At 37.7% G+C, this 18,854-nt stretch overlaps 1 protein-coding gene and 1 pseudogene across 1 annotated transcript; one reads left to right on the forward strand and one right to left on the reverse strand.

The window, feature by feature from the left end:
- The first annotated feature begins 860 nt into the window (after nt 1-860).
- LOC131063005 (magnesium transporter MRS2-4) lies at nt 861-10,099 on the forward strand. Its single transcript, XM_057996756.2, has 4 exons — nt 861-1,437; nt 4,364-4,818; nt 5,799-6,083; nt 9,588-10,099. The coding sequence occupies exons 1-4, from the start codon at nt 1,185-1,187 to the stop codon at nt 9,864-9,866; spliced, it is 1,272 nt and encodes a 423-aa protein (XP_057852739.2). The 5' UTR covers nt 861-1,184; the 3' UTR covers nt 9,867-10,099.
- Nucleotides 10,100-12,477: 2,378 nt separating this feature from the next.
- Nucleotides 12,478-18,854, reverse strand: part of LOC131062973 (probable E3 ubiquitin-protein ligase XBOS32) — a 49,350-nt pseudogene continuing 42,973 nt past the window's right edge.

The following is an 18,854-nucleotide window of genomic DNA, read 5'->3' on the forward strand; positions in this document are numbered from 1 at the left end:
AACTTTTAAGTGCACATCTGGATTGTTACAGATTGGATAGGAATTATTTTTTCTTCTTTTGACAGAAAATGGAAACTTAAGATGGCATATATGTAACTTAATAATAATGGATTTTTCACCACTAACCCTCCATTTGTGGTTGTTTCAGATGATAATCTTACTCAATATTTTATGTATTTATGATTTTATGATTTTCACTTTCAATAGCCTACTAATAATGATCTTAGCCGAAAGCCAGAGGTGTATTTTGCAATGACCATGATGATGAGTAGAAGCCTTTAAGTATGGGATCCAATGCACATAGAGGAGTTAATCACAACGTCAAGGAAATATTTATGCTTGACCTCATGAAGGTTTTACGAAAATAGTCATGGATTTAGAAACTCCGGAATTTGTGTATTTTGTATCTTGTAACTAGCAGCGAGCCCACAAAATGTGAATTATTCTATGTTAATCTGATCCCCTAAAGGACCTGGGCAAGATTGGAGGTTTTCTTCCCTCTATTCTTTCCTATTGATGCCCACACTCAATGGAGATGTTAAAAAAATAAAAAATGAATGCTTATTAAACCATTAGGTTACTAGTGCTCTTCCCCTAAAATAAAAAATAAAAAATAACTTTATTGTATGTAAAATATAGCATATAACTTAATTTAAGTTATAAATTAAGTTGCGTAGGATGCATTATGTTAAAAAAGTTAAAAATAAAAAATAATATAAAATTTAATATTCCTAATCTTTCCTCCCTTTTTGTGCTACAAAAAGCTATAGTTTAACCTATTATAAACTTAAGTAGTTGGCCCCACAATAAATTATTATTATTATTATTACATTTTGTTGCTTTACTTACACGATACGTGCACGTGTTTTCCATAACTTTAGATATTTTTTCGCGTGGCAAATGCGAGTGGAGGACATAACGCGAACAGTTGTCACAAAGTGTTACGTAAAACTAAAATGCATGTTGGAAAAAAACTGGCCGATTTATCTATATCTTATAATGTAAGTACTTTTAAATTCTGAGAGCAGAATGGCTTAATAAAGCTTAAGAGAGTTGTAATATAGCAGAATGGCTGCTCAATAAAGCTTAAGAGAGTTCAGAAGATAAATGGATTGAGTTGTAGTGCAAATCTCTATGATTTTTCTGGAGTCCGCTTCAATTTGTTGCAGTTATTGAGATGAAAAATGGAGAAAACTGGGCTCAGGAGAATATCAAATGCCTTAGTTGAGAGGAGTTCAGAGGCAGAGGCAGAGCTTCAGCCTCGTGTTCACAAGACTAAAAACAAGGCAGGGTCTCGGCTATGGATGCGCTTTGACGCCGATGGGAATTCAGAAGTGCTGGAATGTGATAAGCATATGATAATGAAGCGTGTCTCAATTCCTGCAAGGGATTTGAGGATCCTTGGTCCCGTCTTTTCGCATTCATCAAACATTTTAGGTGAGTTTTCTTACTGTTTACTGTCGCTTATAGTGCTGTTTCATTGTCCTTATATATATTGCTTTTATGGAATTTTCGTGTAATTTGGCGAATTGTTGACAAGTAACCTATAATTGGTGACCAGTAATTTTGATTTGGGTAGTGTTTATGAACATGGAGAAAAATAAAATTTGAGAAACAGAAATGAAAGGCCTTTTAAGTTCCTTTCATGGCAGGCGCACCTCTGGCGGTGCTTAGGGTAAGGTCTTATTTGGAGGATTCGGATCTATTTTCATGTTGTTAAATTTTTCATGAATCAAAAAAATTATGCTACACTATTATTTAGAATCTTTTTTTGAAAAATAGTTGTCCGTAATTAGGATGGGTTAGAAATCGATCTACAGAAAAGAAATATAAAGAAAATAGTGTTTATTTATTAATTTTTTATTTGCAGCATTCTTCATAAAATCATCAGTTTTTTAAGTTTTAGAGCTTTGCACTATTAAATTATAAGACTGTCATCTTTAAAATATTTCTAAATAATCTTACAGCACTGACTGATTATTTTTTTAAAGAAGTCCCTCTCCATAAGACCTTACCCTTAGACTCCAGGATGGCTTATAAAATATGATATCCATCTCTGGCCATTTTAGACTTGAGGATATCTTATAGCATATGAGGCCGCACTACACTCCTCTGCCTGTGCATAGACTACAGTGTGCACTCCATCCAAATTGTTGTCTTTGCCTCCTACACGTGCACAAGATCCTCCCCATCAGTACTACTAAAGCTTAAACAGCTGGAACGCTGTTGTTTTGGAGCTTTCACCCCAAAATAACAAATAACGTGCTGTCTGTCTACTTTTAGGCATCAGTACCACTCAGGGTGCTGGATCGGGAAGGTTGGGTTTAGCCAGGGTACAAAATTTGAACAATGTGTAGGCTTTTCCAAATGGCTGTCATACGACAAATTGGTGCCTGACTTGGTTATGCAACTTATGCCCTAAGAAACTAACTTTTATTTTATAGTTTGTCATATTTACTTATATTACTTTACAAATGGCTGTCATGCAACAAATTGGTGCCTGACTTGGTTGTGCCCTAAAAAACTATCTTTCGTTTTATAGTTTGTCATATTTACTTGTATTCCTAATGGTCAGCTCTGGCTGATCCTCATGCTATAAAACTATCTATTAATGATTATATTAATCTAATAACTATCGATATATAAAATTTAATATCTATAGTATTAAATAACTGTTTTAAATATTCACGTATCTATAGCATTGAATAATTGTTTTAAATATAGTTAAAAAAATCAACCGAAATAAATAGATAATATCTTAACAGATGTACCCAGCACCCTCCATAAAATTGCCCTACTGGCATATCATATCCATGTACTTGTACCCGTACCCAATTTGGTAACTTACAGTTATACCTATGAGTACAATTATCGATAGGAGGCATCCTTATAGGATTATAAGTACTTTTACAATAGAGGGTAAATTGAATAGCTAGGAGGCATCCTTATGTGCTTACTGTGTGGAAATATTTTCTCGTTTTATAATCAAAGGAATATTCTTGGATAGAAGACCATAAATCTTCAATACATGGCTTGATTAGCCACAAGTCACTCGAATGGTTTCTTCTGGTTAATTGGTCCAAGAAAGAGATACATATTTGAGTGAAACCAAACCCTACAGTGGCTTACTCCATAACTGTGAAAGCCCTATTTAGCTGTTTCCTCCTTCCATTTTGGTGTTTCCCATCCAGCCTAGCTTTGATTGCTAGACTATAATTACTGACCAGCCAGTCCGTAACTAAGGTTCTAAAGATATTTTTGTTTCTATGTTACTTGGCATTTTCATCCATCTGCTTTATATGCCCAAAATCCCCCACCTATTATTTGGTCTTTCAACTATTTCAGGGTTTGGCCTTATACGATCATATTTATTTGTATTGTAGCACGACAGATGCTTACAATGGCTCCATATGAAGTCATAAGTTCTTCGTTGGACCATTGGCATTAAAAGCCAGATTGGGGTCCAGAAATGCTTTTTAGACGTATAACTTATTTTCAGTTGACATTATTTATGTTTCAAATCCTATCTTCTCAGAAAATCATCATGGTTTTACTTCTTTGAAAATTTTGTTATCTGGAGACTTCAGCAGCACATAGGTTTAGAAAATAATTGATAAAATTCATATATTGGAAGGGCCATTGCAAATAGCAGTACAAGTCTCCCCTTTCGATCACCCATAGGCTATGACAATGTCACTTAAGAAATTTATTCAAGGAATAAGTTGGCATCATATTTTTCTCATTTGCTTGAAGCAACAAATGTACAGAAAGTCTATTTGATGTAAAGTTTTTCGACTTTTTCTGTACTAACTCAGCTTTCAGAAGATTATTAGGGAATTTTCCATGTTTGATACTGCTAATTTAAGTGCGAATCAAAATTGATGGGCAATTGTGTTCGGAAGGATGGTTCTTCTGGTACAGTGAAGAAGAAAAAAGTACAGTGGTAATAATTTTCTGACTATAGTTTAAGATATTCGAAAAGAGGATGATAACATTTAGTAAGACATATATGGCAGTCTCTTATACTGTCTTGTTTGAAATGTGGGTTTATAATTCCTTTACTTTTTAGTTTCCTGAGTATCATTCAAGCCATATTGTTGGGTGAAATTTTTTATTGATTATTAATTTATTTGTATGATACTTAATATTCTGTTATGGTACTATAATTGTGTTTTGACATGTTCTGTAGTGGCGTCTTTTGAATGGTTTTGAGTTTCTCAACAACTTGAAATGGAAACAGTTCATATTTCTTGATTGAATGTATTCCATAATCCATTTCTTTTATGGTTCTTGTTGTGGTGTTTTTGGGCTTAAAATTACAGGGGGTCTGTTTACTGTTTGGTTTATTGGATTCAATACACAGCTAGGGAGAAAGCCATGGTGGTCAATTTGGAATTTATAAAGGCTATTGTTACTGCTGAAGAGATCTTCTTGCTTGATCCATTGAACCAAGCTGTTCTTCAATTTGTGGATCAACTCAGGCAACAACTTCCCTGCAAAATATCATCTAAGATTCAGGGAAGTAATTCTACAGACCAGAAGGAAAAGTCTGGCACTTGTGCTTCAACTTCACCTGGACCCTGGCTACCTGTCCCAGAAGCAGCAGATGGGTTGCAGTGTGAACTTCCATTTGAGTTCCGTGTATTGGAAATAGCTTTGGAGGTGGTTTGTACATACATGGATACAAATGTTGCAGAACTTGAGCGAGAGGCCTACCCTGTATTGGATGAACTGGTTAGAAATGTCAGTACCAAGAACCTTGAGCGTGTGCGGAGCCTGAAAAGCAATCTTACTCGTCTCCTTGCACGGGTGCAGAAGGTATGGTAGAATTTTTTTTTGTGTATACTGCTATAAATGTCATCTTTGTGAGACCAGAAAAGTAAATATAAAATTAGTTTTTTCTATTAATAATTATGCTACAATCCATAAAGTTATGCATGGTTGTCTTTATGTATTGAGGTCAGAATGAAAAATCCAAGTTAAAAATGCACAAAGTAAACTTATGAATGTGAAATTTGAGGAAAGCTTCTAGTTTTGTTTTGAAATTTCAATTCTGCAGTATCTGCGTTTGTTCTTGTATTCTCCCTACTTATGCACTTGCACATTTAATACGCAAACCACCATAAGATGACTTAATTTTACATGTATTGTGGTGCATTGGCAATTTTTTCTGGATTAATCTCATTTTATTATTTGTAAAAGATGTTATTGTAGCATAAACATTTTTAGGTTTGTTTAGCAACTCAAGATTATGCCAAGATCCTAATGCTTAGGAAATATATTGTGGATCTTGATTGTGAACACTTTCACATACCTTTACTCATACTTGGGTAGGAAGACATAATTCTAGGACTTCTCATTATTATTGATGTATGTTGTCTTTAGCATGTAACATAAATCTAAGCTTTTCTGTGGAAGAGGAAAAAGGAAGAAAAACAAGCTGCACATGACTGATTAGAGATCTTATGGATTATGTTCATATCATATATTAGATTAAACTGAGATATGGAAGGAAACACAATATCTTATCATTCATAAATATGAAAACAGATGTCTTGAGACATCAATCCATACAACCACCTAGATTCCAAAATGCATGACATTGACTAAAATTTACTATTTATGTGGATTTTATGGAGTAACAAAGTCTAAAAGTCGTTTTCAAACTATATGGTGTCATTTCTTATAATTTTATATAAATCTATCTATATATGTATAGTTCTGCGGAGGAAAATTAGGGGTACATGTCCCACATATAGCATTATTTATTTATTTTCAATGTTGATTCATTTGAACAGGTAAGGGATGAACTTGAACACCTTCTAGACAATGATGAAGATATGGCTGATTTGTATTTAACTCGGAAATATCTACAGACTCAACAATTAGAAGCTTCAGTAACAGCTAGAGGTCCGAGTAGTTTAGCTATTACCCCCAAATTGTCTCACTCAAATTGTCGCTCATTGAGCGCTTCTAGCTTTATTGATAGTGTTTCTGGGGATGAAGACGAGGTAGAAGACCTTGAAATGCTGTTGGAGGCCTATTTCATGCAAGTTGATGGAACTCGAAACAAGATTCTGTCGGTGAGTATATTTCCTTGTGCCAATATTACCATCAACTAAAACTCAATATTTCAACAAATGTACTGCTAATGCTGTTTTTCCTCGTATCCTTCACCATTCTGTTTGTTTTGTTGTGTTAATTTAAAAAAATAATGTTTCACTGTATTTTTGTAGTTTAGTTACAGCTCAACGCAAGTGAACTGAGACAGAAAAGACAAAATGATATGGATCGAGGAATATATTATTGTACAATTATAAAGGTTAAACGGTTGTAGGTGAAGGATATTTAATATTTATGATACGTGGGTAACTTCTAGGAATGTGGAAATGAGAAATAAGAATTTAACCACTTCGCAAAATCAGGGTACACCAAAGCAGGTTGACAAGAAAATGCACAAATATACAATATATTAAAATTTGGAAGCATCAAACTTTTACTTTACTTGAGAATGGGAAATGTTTGTTTCATCCCCTAGACTTTATTTTCCTGTAGCTTAGGATTTGAATTTAATGAATTTAGAATGCATATGAAAGAGTAAAGTGCTCTATGGTTACTAATGTTTTGTTGATATATTGAAATAGTAATAAAACATAAAGTTTGCTAGCGAGTTATCAATCAACGTTGTAGTGTTTTTGAAATCCAAAAATTTGCCAGCAAATGACTAACTTTGAACTCAATTTAAAAGGTAAGTAGGTTCTTTTAAGTCAATTTGGCACTGGCTGCACCATAGGTGAGTAATTGTTTTTTATTGTCGGATGAGCAGAAGGCTGTTACTTTATAGGCCACCATTTTGCATCAATTTTCAATTCTTCATTTGGATCAGGCTCCCATGGTTCTGGATGAGCTGTTTCACAATAAACATCATTTAACACTTTGGACTGTCCTTTTCTGACCAGAATACTGATTTTCCTTATTAGAAATGTGAAAAACAGGCAGAGAATATTCATAAGATCTAGCCGAACAGGAATCTAGAATGCCTAGAGCTAGAAATGAATCAAATGATCTTTATAATGGAATTCAGTGAGGCAACTTGTGTGCCTCTTCGAAATTTTCTCATTGCTCCTATTCCGGTGCATCCAAAGAGTGCTTAATTGGAAAAGCAACCCACAGAGAGTTACGGGCATCTGTTGTCCATCTGTCATTTCAGTGATGTGTCTGCTAATTCTTTGTTTTGGATCAAAACAGTTCTTTACCAAAAATTAGATGTATATTGAATAAATGGAAAGAAGGAATAATTCTGTAGCTTCCCTACTTTGCATTTTTCATGACTTAAACAATCTTATATATATCTGTGCGTGCACTGGAGAATCATTTGAAGCTATTTTATTTATTTTATTATTGCTAATGGTGGGTTTTTGAAGGGTCCAAAGTTCAAACCCTTTTACAAAATGATAATGATAAAACAATGAAGTCCATCAAAACAACAAGAGCAACAACATGGAACTAGCAACAGTAAGGCTGCATTACATCAGCAAGCAAATAACAAAGATGTTGAAAGCATAAAAAACAGAGATAACCCAAGGACCAAGGGAGACCAACCGAATCATGATGGTTTGAAACCAAAATGCTCCAAGGAGCATTGGACAGCCTCAACCATCTTACCTTTCGTGTAAAAATCCTTCTGGGCCGAATTCCCTTTTTTTAAAATTACACTTGAACGAGGACCCAAGGCACCACACGATGTCCATACTGGTGACACCGTTTCCTCTTGATCAGTGAATTTAGGAGATAACCTCTGCAACTCAGCTGTAGTGATGAAATCTAAATCCGTACAAACCTTAAAATCCTTCCTCCTACAACCCTCCTTTAGTACTTCCTCAGAAAGGGTTGTGCATGCACCATTGGCTCCATCAATCAAGGGGCCGTCTACTCATCATTGAGAGGTTGTGAAGACAAAGGTTGCTAGTTTTTCCTCCAGATTGTTGCTTGGGCAAGCCAGCTCTGAATGACCCTCTTTGAGGCAGCAATGGCAAACAACCATGGAATTCTCAAGGACTATTTGTTGCACTTATTTACCCAATTCAGAGGACAAGATAATCCTAGAAGGGAGCCCAGGAACCCTCGGCTATACACATCCATGTAACCGCAGAACCTTGCAAACAACAATCATTTCTTGCATTTGGTGATCATATCCATCGCAATGAACTATCCAAAAGACTTGGCTATGCAAATGAAGACTTCCTCAACCCAGTATTCCAAAGGCAGCCCCGGAAGCCTGACCCAAACCTGAATCTTATTGATGCATACTTTCTCAAGGTCAAAGCCAGTTGACCATTTTTTAAGAAATAAACCATTTTTACAAAGAAATCACAGGCCGTTCAAAAGAGGCCGTGCATGCTCTTCATGGTTTGTTAAGGAGATTAGAAAAAAAACCCTTTAGCATAGCTACAATCTCAAATGACCCTCGACTTTCCATTTATGTTGTGCCCATTTTTTGAACATGTCAATATTCGAATGAGTTCCAAAGTTTTTCCCAACAAGTGAATTTCTAAACATGGCAGCCTACCTGTCAACAATAGAGTCTGGGATAGAGATGTAAAGACTCAAATCATCCACTGATGGAGAGATGGTCTAAGCAGGAGAGGAGGAATCCAATCCTTAGACTGAAGCACCATTAGTCCAAGTCGTGACTTACTGACGAGCGCTGAAATCAACAGGCTCAACTTCAACAATGTCAGGATTAGATTAACCACTATCACATTCTGATCTTTCAATGCAGTTCCCAAACAAGGAGCAAAAGCCACCAGCACCCTGCCCTGATGCCTAATTCATAGCATGTGCTTCCGGCACATTAATTTCAGATTGCCTTGCTTCTGAAACATGTGATCTGACACAGCGGATGAACCCTAGTGATAGGAGCAGTGGCAACAAAATCGCCAAGCACCACAACAGAAATAATCTCAGTGTTGAGACACGTCTATCAGCCATAGTACGACATGGGGCTGCAAAAGAACCAGCATCCACATGATAGCCAGGAATGGTCCCAGCCTCCAAATTCTGCAAGTGAACCCCAAAAATTGGAGCTCCAACAGTTGAAGAGCTTGGAGGGAATTTAGAAAACGCCAATGTAGCCCCTTGTGCAAACCAGACGAGCTGCAGCCATTCAAACACCTTCGCAACCAACAAACCTGGTATCCTTACCCTGGTCTCCAGCTAGATATCTATTAGTTTTTTCTCTTCCTTGTCATCTAGAGGGAAGTTCCAGTTATCCTGAAGATCACCGTTTAAATCAACAACATCCCCATCATTGTCTTTGTCCTCATTATTGGTATTTTTTCCATCCGGGCCAATTCTCACTCATGCCTCATTCAAAATTTGCTCTCTTGTTTGACGTCATCTTTTGCAGATGGAACAAGGTTTTCCATAAGGGAAGTACGTTTTTATTTTTTATTTTTAACTTTTTTTTTTGGTTGATCTCACGTTTTTTAGCTCGTTTTCTAAGTTTTAGGTTTAGGATTCCATAATTTTCTTATTATATGTCCCAATTTTTATATTAACTCTGACTGTTCTTTGATATCTTCCAGGTCCGTGAATACATTGATGACACAGAAGATTATGTGAATATTCAGCTGGATAACCATCGTAATGAACTTATTCAGTTTCAGCTTACTCTCACAATAGCTAGCTTTGTGATAGTCGTTCCTACCTTTGTAGCAGGAATATTCGGGATGAATATTCATTGTCCGCTCTATGATATTCATGGGATATTTTACACTCTTTGGGGATCTATTCTGTCAGGATGTGTTGCACTATTCTTTATAATTGTAGGTTATGCCCGCTGGAAAGAGCTACTTGGTACCTAGTAAAATATAATTTACCTGGTATCTCGGGTTTGATTGTCCATGGCAGTGCTTTCCTCTGGTACAAACATATGCAATAGCTCTGCTGCAATTTTTGAAGTCTCATCATCAATACATGAAAGGGACATTTACTTAGATCATTAGATGAAACAATTAAGTGATTAGTCAATGGATTTGGCAAGAAGCTGTTGTTTTCCCTATATTATCCTTTTAATAGGCTATTGTTTTTTCTATTATGGGATGAATATCTGCTTAAATAATTAATTTTGCCTTTTACCAAAAGATTACTGCTTTGGTTTTTTCAATTATCAGCAGCTCAAGTTTTCTCCTTGTGTTATAATGACTTAATTTGGAAATTTGCGTTCAATTTGTTTTAATTACATTTTTTTTTTTTAAATTTATGATTTAGAAAAATATATATTTTCTTTAAAAATTATTTAAAGTGGTTTATTTTACTAAAAAATAAATTAAGTTAACACTGGCGGAAAGAACCAACTTTATAGTTGACAACAATTGACGGAGAGCAGGAGAGCGAGAGTGGGGAGTGCTGCTAGGGTTTTGGGGCGAGGAGAGGATGCAAAGGAGGCGGATGAAGGAGATGGTGATGAAGATGATGAGAAAGTTGGCGCTAGGCTCCCAAGCTGCTTTCTTCAGCTCTTTTCTGAGTTCTGGAAGAAGTTGTTCTTGGCGGTGTGGGTTTGGCTTTTTGTGGGTTTCTTGCCTTGTTCCGGGGTAGACTCCCTATTTTGGGTTGCCATTGAACTTCTTGTTCCCAACTTCCCATCGTTTTTGCTCCCCATGCCCTTTAGTTTTTTAATTAGTTATATATAGTTATTTATTAATGGTCATTTAGCTTTTTAGCTTTTTAGTCTTTTAAGTGCAACTATTTCTTCTTTTATAAAGGCATGTTTTATCCTCTACTACTAGACCTCAAGGGGTCTGCTGATGAGGAGGCAATAGACCAAAAGGAGGGTAACCTTGAACCAGCCAATTTCTAAGGCATACAAACTCAACCGGTAATCCCTAATTCCAAAGATCCTTATACAACACCAAGTCAACCAATGGTTGAATGACACCAAACAACACCTTGGAAAACCCAAAGGCTCCATTATGTCCACTTACATACAACTAACACTTCTCAAGTTCTTGTGTGACTACCCACACCTTTGCATACATGAGTGGGCTACTACTAGGCTTTAGGGTTTGAATGACTCACTTGACCAATTCAATACAACGATCCTTGGAGAGGTGTTCTCACAACACCTTAACACAAATGAAATAGGATTTCATGGTTTAGACCCACTAGAACATCAATTTTGACTCACTCGCCCACAAACTGAATCAGTTGCAATTAGGCCTCCATTTGAAGGAATCAGGTGATAGCTTTTGACACCCTGAGGATCTAAGCAAACAAGTTATATTTTCAGATACCCTTTTGGGAGTTCTCAACAATTATTTAGTTTTCGGTACTGGACCAATATGCAAATATTCCAACCGATACTACACTAACAGACCTAATAGGGCTATTAGACCTATTTGACTGAACGCCTTTCACAAACTGGTTTGGTTCTCCTAATGGGTGACCATCACTGACCATGAAATGTTTTGTAAAACTCCAAAGTACTCTTCTACCACATTCAAACCCTTTTCTAGTGCTCTACCACTCAATTCTCACGCGTTGCACTCATCAAACTGGTCTGTCACATAGGGATGCCAGACCTAGGGTTAGTTCTCCATCGTCTTCGCCTTGTTGTATCCTCTTAATGACTTTTAGAATTGACATGTGATACAGTGGCCTATCATCTCCTATAATGACAGTGTGTTCAGTTAAGGATTGATAGGCCAAGACTCATTATTACAGTCAAACCCCAGGGGTTTAAAGGTTTTAGGCTACTTGGTAGAGATTTTCTTGTAGAATGGGGCAGAAAATGCTTCAAGACATCACACTAAAAGAAAAACAAAGGTAAAACGATCTAGTTACAGGAACTATGCCATGAACATTCTCGCCAATCCACCTTCAGTATGCAATCAACATTAAATAGACGGTTTTCTGAGTTTCCAACAGTTTTGATGCTTCAATTTCCTTTCCAAATCAAAACATACATCCTTTCGTGTTTGGGGCCTTTAAAGGTGTTCCCAAACTACCACAACCTCCTCCAACTGTTTTTCAAATTGACTGACCGTTGGAGAATCACGACGCACAAAAAGTGCAAAATTGTCATGACAACAAATTGACAATATGATAACTTTTGCATAATTCAACCAACTTAGACTCTAGACTATCATAGTCCCCCAAAATGATTACATTTGATTCTAAAACATAAAAAATGACTCAAATAGACTTGTGGTCACTTGATCCCTCAATTTAGACCATTGTGACCCTTATTGACTCAATTTGCTCTACTAACCCTAGATGACAGTTTGAGCCAAACATGGATAAACTTGTCACACTCCTAGGACATTGCATTATAAAAAAGGGACCCATAGGGTCTTATTACATTCCTTCTAGCTAATAGAAAATCATCTTGTTCTTGGTTCATGTCTTCATAGGTAGGTGCTCCTACACCATACTCCCCAGGTGAAATTTGTTTCAAGTCCTCTTAGAGACCAATTGCTACAAATCAACACCCTGCTTTTTGATATCTTCCTGCAGCATCCAGGTAGCTTCTAAGTCAGGAAGGCCGTGCCATTTAACTAAGTGCTCAAAATAGGTCTTGTGCCTTGTTTTCTTGACTTCCCTGCTATCCAAATTGCACTCCATCTTAGGTAGCTCCTTAGGTGGTAAGTGTTGTATCCATTCTTCACTTTCCTGAACAAATTCACCTGCACATTCTCCTGCAATAAGAATCCTATACAATGTTAGATCAGAAACATTAAATATAGGTGAAATAGCAATATCATCAGGGAGTTCAATGTTTTAAGCATTAGGACCATATTTATAAAAAAATTTACAAGGTCCAATCCTTCTCATCATCAACTTGCTATGGCTTCCATTGGGCTGTCCTTGCTAAGATGAACCATGACCATGTCACCCACTTGGTACTGCACATCTCTCGTTCTCTATTCCACTCGTGCTTTAACCTTTTGACTATTCTGTTGTAAGGTATCTCTGACTTGTTGGTGCACCTGTTTCATAGCCTCTGCAAATTCATTAGCATGTCCACTCATCTTGTCCAACCCCTGGACATCTCTCAATTCAAAAACTCCTCTTGGATGACTACCATACACAATCTCAAAATGACTCAGACCTGTATTTTTGTTTGTTGAATCATTATAGGCATACTCTGCTTGAGGTATCACCACATCTCAACTACTGTCATGATCCTTTGTCAAACACCTAAGAAGATTTCCCAAGGACCTATTCACAACCTCAGTTTGGCCATCGGTCTAAGGGTGATAGGCTGAACTAAAAGACAAATTTGTACCCAAACTTTTCCACAAGGTTCTCCAAAAACGCCCTACAAACTTGTTGTCCCGGTCAAATACAATACTCAAAAGCAACCCATGGGTTCTAACAATTTCTCTGAAAAACAATCCTGCAATATAGCTAGCATCATTTGTGGTTTTACAAGGAATAAAGTGAACCATCTTACTGAACCTGTCTACCACAACAAACACACTGTCATGACCTGTCTTTGTCTTGGGTAATCCCATCACAAAGTCCATACTCAAACTTTCCCATGGTCTACTTGGTATAGGCAAAGGTTGGTACAACCTTGCATTGGTTGAGACCCCCTTTACTCTCTGACACACAATACAACTCTCCACAAATGTTTTGATATCAGCCTGCATCTTTGGCCTAAAGTAAAATCTCCTAACTAGGTCCAAAGTCTTATTTAGCCCAAAGTGACCTCCTAAACCACCACTATGTTTCTCCTTTACTAAATTATCCCTCATTGAACACCTAGGGATACATAACTAGCACCCCTTGAACAAAAGACCATCCTGCAAGGTGTAGTCAGAAAATTCCCCATGAAAAGCATTTGCAAACTCATTGCATACCCTATATACCTCCTTGAAATCTTGGTCCTCTTCATACAATCCTTTGAGTGCTTCAACACCCATACTCTGCAACTGCACTTCCTGCACTATCAACACCCTCCTACTTAGAGCATCTGCAACCTTATTGGCTACCCCTTTCTTATGCTTGATGATGTAGGTGTATGCTTGAAGACTTTCAACCCATTTCATATGCCTATGACTGAGTTTCTCCCGTCCATTCAAAAAACTAAGAGCATGATTGTCAGTATACACAATAAACTCCTTAGGAAACAAGTAATGCCTCCACTTTTTCAGAACTTGTACCATGACATACAACTCTAAATCATATGAGGAATACTTCCTCTTAGCTTCATTTAGTTTTTCACTGAAAAAGGCTACCGGTCTCCCCTCTTGGCTCAATACTGCTCCTATAGCCAAACCACTTGAATCACATTCAATGATGAAGACCTTGCTGAAATTAGGCAATACTAGGATTGGGTACTTGGCAACTTTCTGTTTTAAACACTCAAAACTCTTATTTGCTTCTTTGGTCCACACAAACTTCACCTTACCACCACCCTTGATGGTTTCTAACATAGGTGCACAAATATCACTGTAATTTCTAATGAATTTCCTGTAAAATATTGCCAAACCATGAAAACTTCTTACCTCTCCGGCTGTCTTAGGTGTAGGCCAGTTCAAAATAGCCTCTACCTTGGAAGAATCCATCTTCAAGTCACCCTTAGAGATGACAAAGCCTAGGTACACCAATTCCTTCTTCATGAAGTCACACTTTTCTAAATTTATCATCAACTTCTGCTCCTGTAGCCACTTCAAGATTACCTCCAAGTGTTTCAAGTGCTCCTCCTTGCTCTTACTGAACACCAATATGTCATCAAGGTAAACTACCACAAATTTCCCTATAAACTTTTGCAACACTTCATTCATTAGTCTCATAAAGGTGCTAGGGGCATTTGAAAGACCAAAAGGCATCATAAGCCACTCATACAACCCTTCATTGGTTTTAAATGCAGTCTTCCATTCATCCCCCTCTCTTATCCTTATTTGATGGTACCCACTCTTGAGGTCAATTTTAGAGAAATAGGTAGCTCCCCCAAAATATCCATTAGGTCCTCTATCCTTGGAATAGGAAATCTATATCTGATGGTTATCCTATTGATAGCCCTAGAATCAATACGAAGCCGCCATTTCCCATCCTTCTTTGGGGCTAAAACAATAGGTATTGCACATGGGCTAAGGCTCTTTCTCACCAACCCTTTATCCAGGAGTTCTTGAATTTGCTTAGCTATCTCTTCATTCTGCTGTGGGGTCATTTTATATGTTGCCTTGTTAGGAAGTATTGCTCCCGCTATGAGGTCAATCCGATGGCTAATATCTCTGATAGGTGGCAGGGAATCAAGTATGTCTTCCGCAACCACTCCTTTGTACCGGTCTACCAGTTCCCTGCCTCTTTAGGTCCTACCTCCCTCACACCCTTCTTCCTTTCTTCCTTGGGCTTCACAATCAAAGAAAAACCTTCTCCACCTTCCTCCTTTGGTGTATTTATGAACTCTTTTTCTCCCACCATTATCACACTAGATCCTACATGCTGTGGATCTCCTTCTACCACTGATTGTATCCTAAATGTCACACCATCCTTTTGGAAAGAGTAAGCATTCTTTTCTCTATCATGATGAGCCTTTCTATCAAACTGTCATAGTTTGCCAAGCAAAAGATGGCAAGCATCCATTGGAAGGATGTCACACAAAATTTATCCTTAGACCCCCCAATACTGAACTCTACCCATGCTTGTTCATTGATGAGTATGTGTTGCCCTTTGTTCAACCAATTGACTCTATATGGACAACTATGGGGTATTCTCTCAAGTTAAACTTGTTTACTGCTTCCAAAGATACAATGTTATCAGTAGACCCTGAATCTATACCAACTTTACAAACCTTACCTTGAATCTTGTAGTTGACTCTAAACAAATCCTTTCTTTGGGGTGGCTTAGTCTTCACTGGTTCCTTGAGAAATGTCCTCTTGATTATCAAGTTCTCTCCCATCCTTGATGTCAAGTTCACTTCAGAAGATGTCACACTCCTTGCATCTTTTTGAGTCAAAGTGGTTCTCCTCTCACCACCATGAGAAGTTGAGGCCTTCTCTGGACACTTGTAGGCTGGGTGTCCCATCTTATTGCAGTTATAGCATCTCATACCAGAGAACTTGGATCCTCTTCCTGATCCATTTGTCCCACCTCTTCCATTAGGTCTTCTCCCACGGTAGCCTCCTCTGCTACTTGAGTCCCCAACTTGCTCTCCTTGGCTAGACTCACCACTAGACCTTTGGTTAGGACTTCTTCCTCCAAAACTGCCTCTGCCTCCAAAACTTCTCCCTCCTTAACCTCTATTACTCTACTCACTTCTTCTTTTTAGTTTCTCTTCTGCCCTTAGGGCCAATTGAAAACACTTGTTCACTATCTCCGATGCGAAGATGCTAATCTCATCTTGGATGTTCATCCTTAGGTTGTTCAAGTACCTGGCCAGTTTTTTTGACTCCTCTTCTTGTCTCTTTGATCTGAGCCCAATTTTATGAAACTCCTTCGTATATGCATTCACATCAAGGTCTCTCTGTCCGAGGTTCTACAATTTTCTATACATCTGCACTTTATAGTCAATGGGCATGAATTGTGCCTTGACTTTAGCCTTCATCCTTTCCCAGGAGGTTATCATACTTTTTCCCTCCTTAACTGTCTCTCCTTGTACATAGTTCCACCATTTAAGAGCATGCCCCTTCAACCTTTCTTTTGCCAACTTAACTCTCTTAGCTTGAGGGATTTCTTTGTACTCAAAATGACTGGTCAATGCCTTGATCCAGTCTATCACCTCTTCTGCTTCCATACTTCCACTATATATAGGCAACCCATCAATGGTGTCCCTATTGAATGACCTCAAGGCATCTACAAATGCCCTCTGATCTACAGGTATCTCCTCTACCTGCTTAGAGGATTCCCCATCTTCTTTATCCCCTTCTTCATGAGTGTCACTTCCATCTTCCTTATCTTTAGTCTTTTTCAATTCTTCAAGCTTGGACTCAAGCATCTCTTCAATCAACTTATTCACCGCATCTTGTGACATACTCTTAGGAGGCATTCTGTTAACCCCTATTTCAATCTCTTCCTCTGACATACACTAAGACCACACCACCCAAGTGATATTCAAAATCCTGCTCTAATACCAATATGATGAGGAGGCAACAAACCAGAATGAGATAACCTTGAACCAGCCAATCTCTAAGGCATACAAACTCAACCGGTAATCCCTAATTCCAAAGATCCTTACACAACACCAAGTCAACCAATGGTTCAATAACACCAAACAACACCTTGGAAAACCCAAAGGCTCCACTATGTCCACTTACAGGCAACTAACACTTCTCAAGTTCTTGTGTGACTACCCACACCCTTGCATACATGAGTGGGCTACTACTAGGCTTTAGGGTTTGAATGGCCAACTTGACCAATTCAATACAACGATCCTTACAGGGGTGTTCTCACAACACCTTAACACAAATAAAACAGAATTTCATGGTTTAGACCCACCAGAACATCAATTTTGACTCACTTACCCACAAACTGAATCAGTTGCAATTAGGCCTCCATTTGAAAGAATCGGGTGATAGCTTTGACACTCTGAGGATCTAAGCAAACAAATTATATTTTCAGATACCCTTTTGGGAGTTCTCAATAATATCTCAGTTTCTGGAACTGGACCAACATGCATATATTCCAACCGATACTACACTAATAGACCTAATAGGGCTATTAAACCTATTTGACTGAAGGCCTTTCACAAACTGGTTTGGTTCTCCTAATAGGTGACCATCATTGACCATGAAATGTTTTGTAAAAATCCAAAGTAATCTTCTACCACATTCAAACCCTTTTCCAGTGCTCTACCACTCAATTCTCACGCACTACACTCATCAAACCGATCTGTCACATAGGGATGCCAGACCTAGGGTTAGTTCTCCTTCCTCTTCGCCCTATTGTATCCTCTTAATGGATTTTGGAACTGACATATGATATAGTGGCCTATCATCTCCTATAACGACAGAGTATTCAATTAAGGATTAATAGGCCAAGACTCATTATTGCAATCAAACCCTAGGGGTTTAAGGGTTTTAGGATACCTGATAGAGATTTGCTTGTAGAATGGGGCAGCGAATGCTTCAAGACTTCACACTGAAAGAAAAACAAAGGTAAAACGATCTAGTTACAAGAACTATGCCATGAGCATTCTTTCCAATCCACCTTCAGTATGCAATCAACATAAATTAGATGATTTTATGAGTTTCCAACAGTTCTGATGCTTCAATTTCCTTTCCAAATCAACCAACATACATCCTTTGGTGTTTGGGGCCTTTAAAGGTGTTTCCCAAATGACCACAACCTCATCCAACTTTTTTTCAAATAGACTGACCGTTGGAGAATCACGACTTAGAAAAAGTGCAAAATTGTCATGACAACAAATTGAGAATATGACCAACATCATGTTTGAACACAATCAGAAGTTCAATGATTGCAACTACAATACCTGGAAACAACGCATGTTGAGGATATTTGAATATTGGTGCCTTGATCAAATTGTTTTGGGCAAGGCTACTCATCCTACAACATCAGGTGCAGACCAGGATAAATTTGATAAGCACACTCGAGAGGCTGTCATTCTCATCAAGTTGTCCTTTACAAACGATCAACTCCCCCAAGTGCCTTCAGGTAAAATAGCTAAAGAGATTTGGGATCTCTTGAAGGATCTTCATGAAACGTTCAACAAGAGTCGAGCTTTCTTTTTGAAGAATATATTATTTTTTATCCTGATGGATGAATAGACATCTATCCAGACATGTCTTACGAAGATCAAGGAAATCCATGACCAGTTACAAGCTATTGGTCGTACCATGGATGAAGAGAATATGGTAGTGATCATGCTGAAAAGCCTTCCCAGATCC

The sequence above is a fragment of the Cryptomeria japonica genome, chromosome 2 (genome assembly GCF_030272615.1).
Source record: "Cryptomeria japonica chromosome 2, Sugi_1.0, whole genome shotgun sequence".
Classification (NCBI taxonomy): Eukaryota; Viridiplantae; Streptophyta; class Pinopsida; order Cupressales; family Cupressaceae; genus Cryptomeria; species Cryptomeria japonica.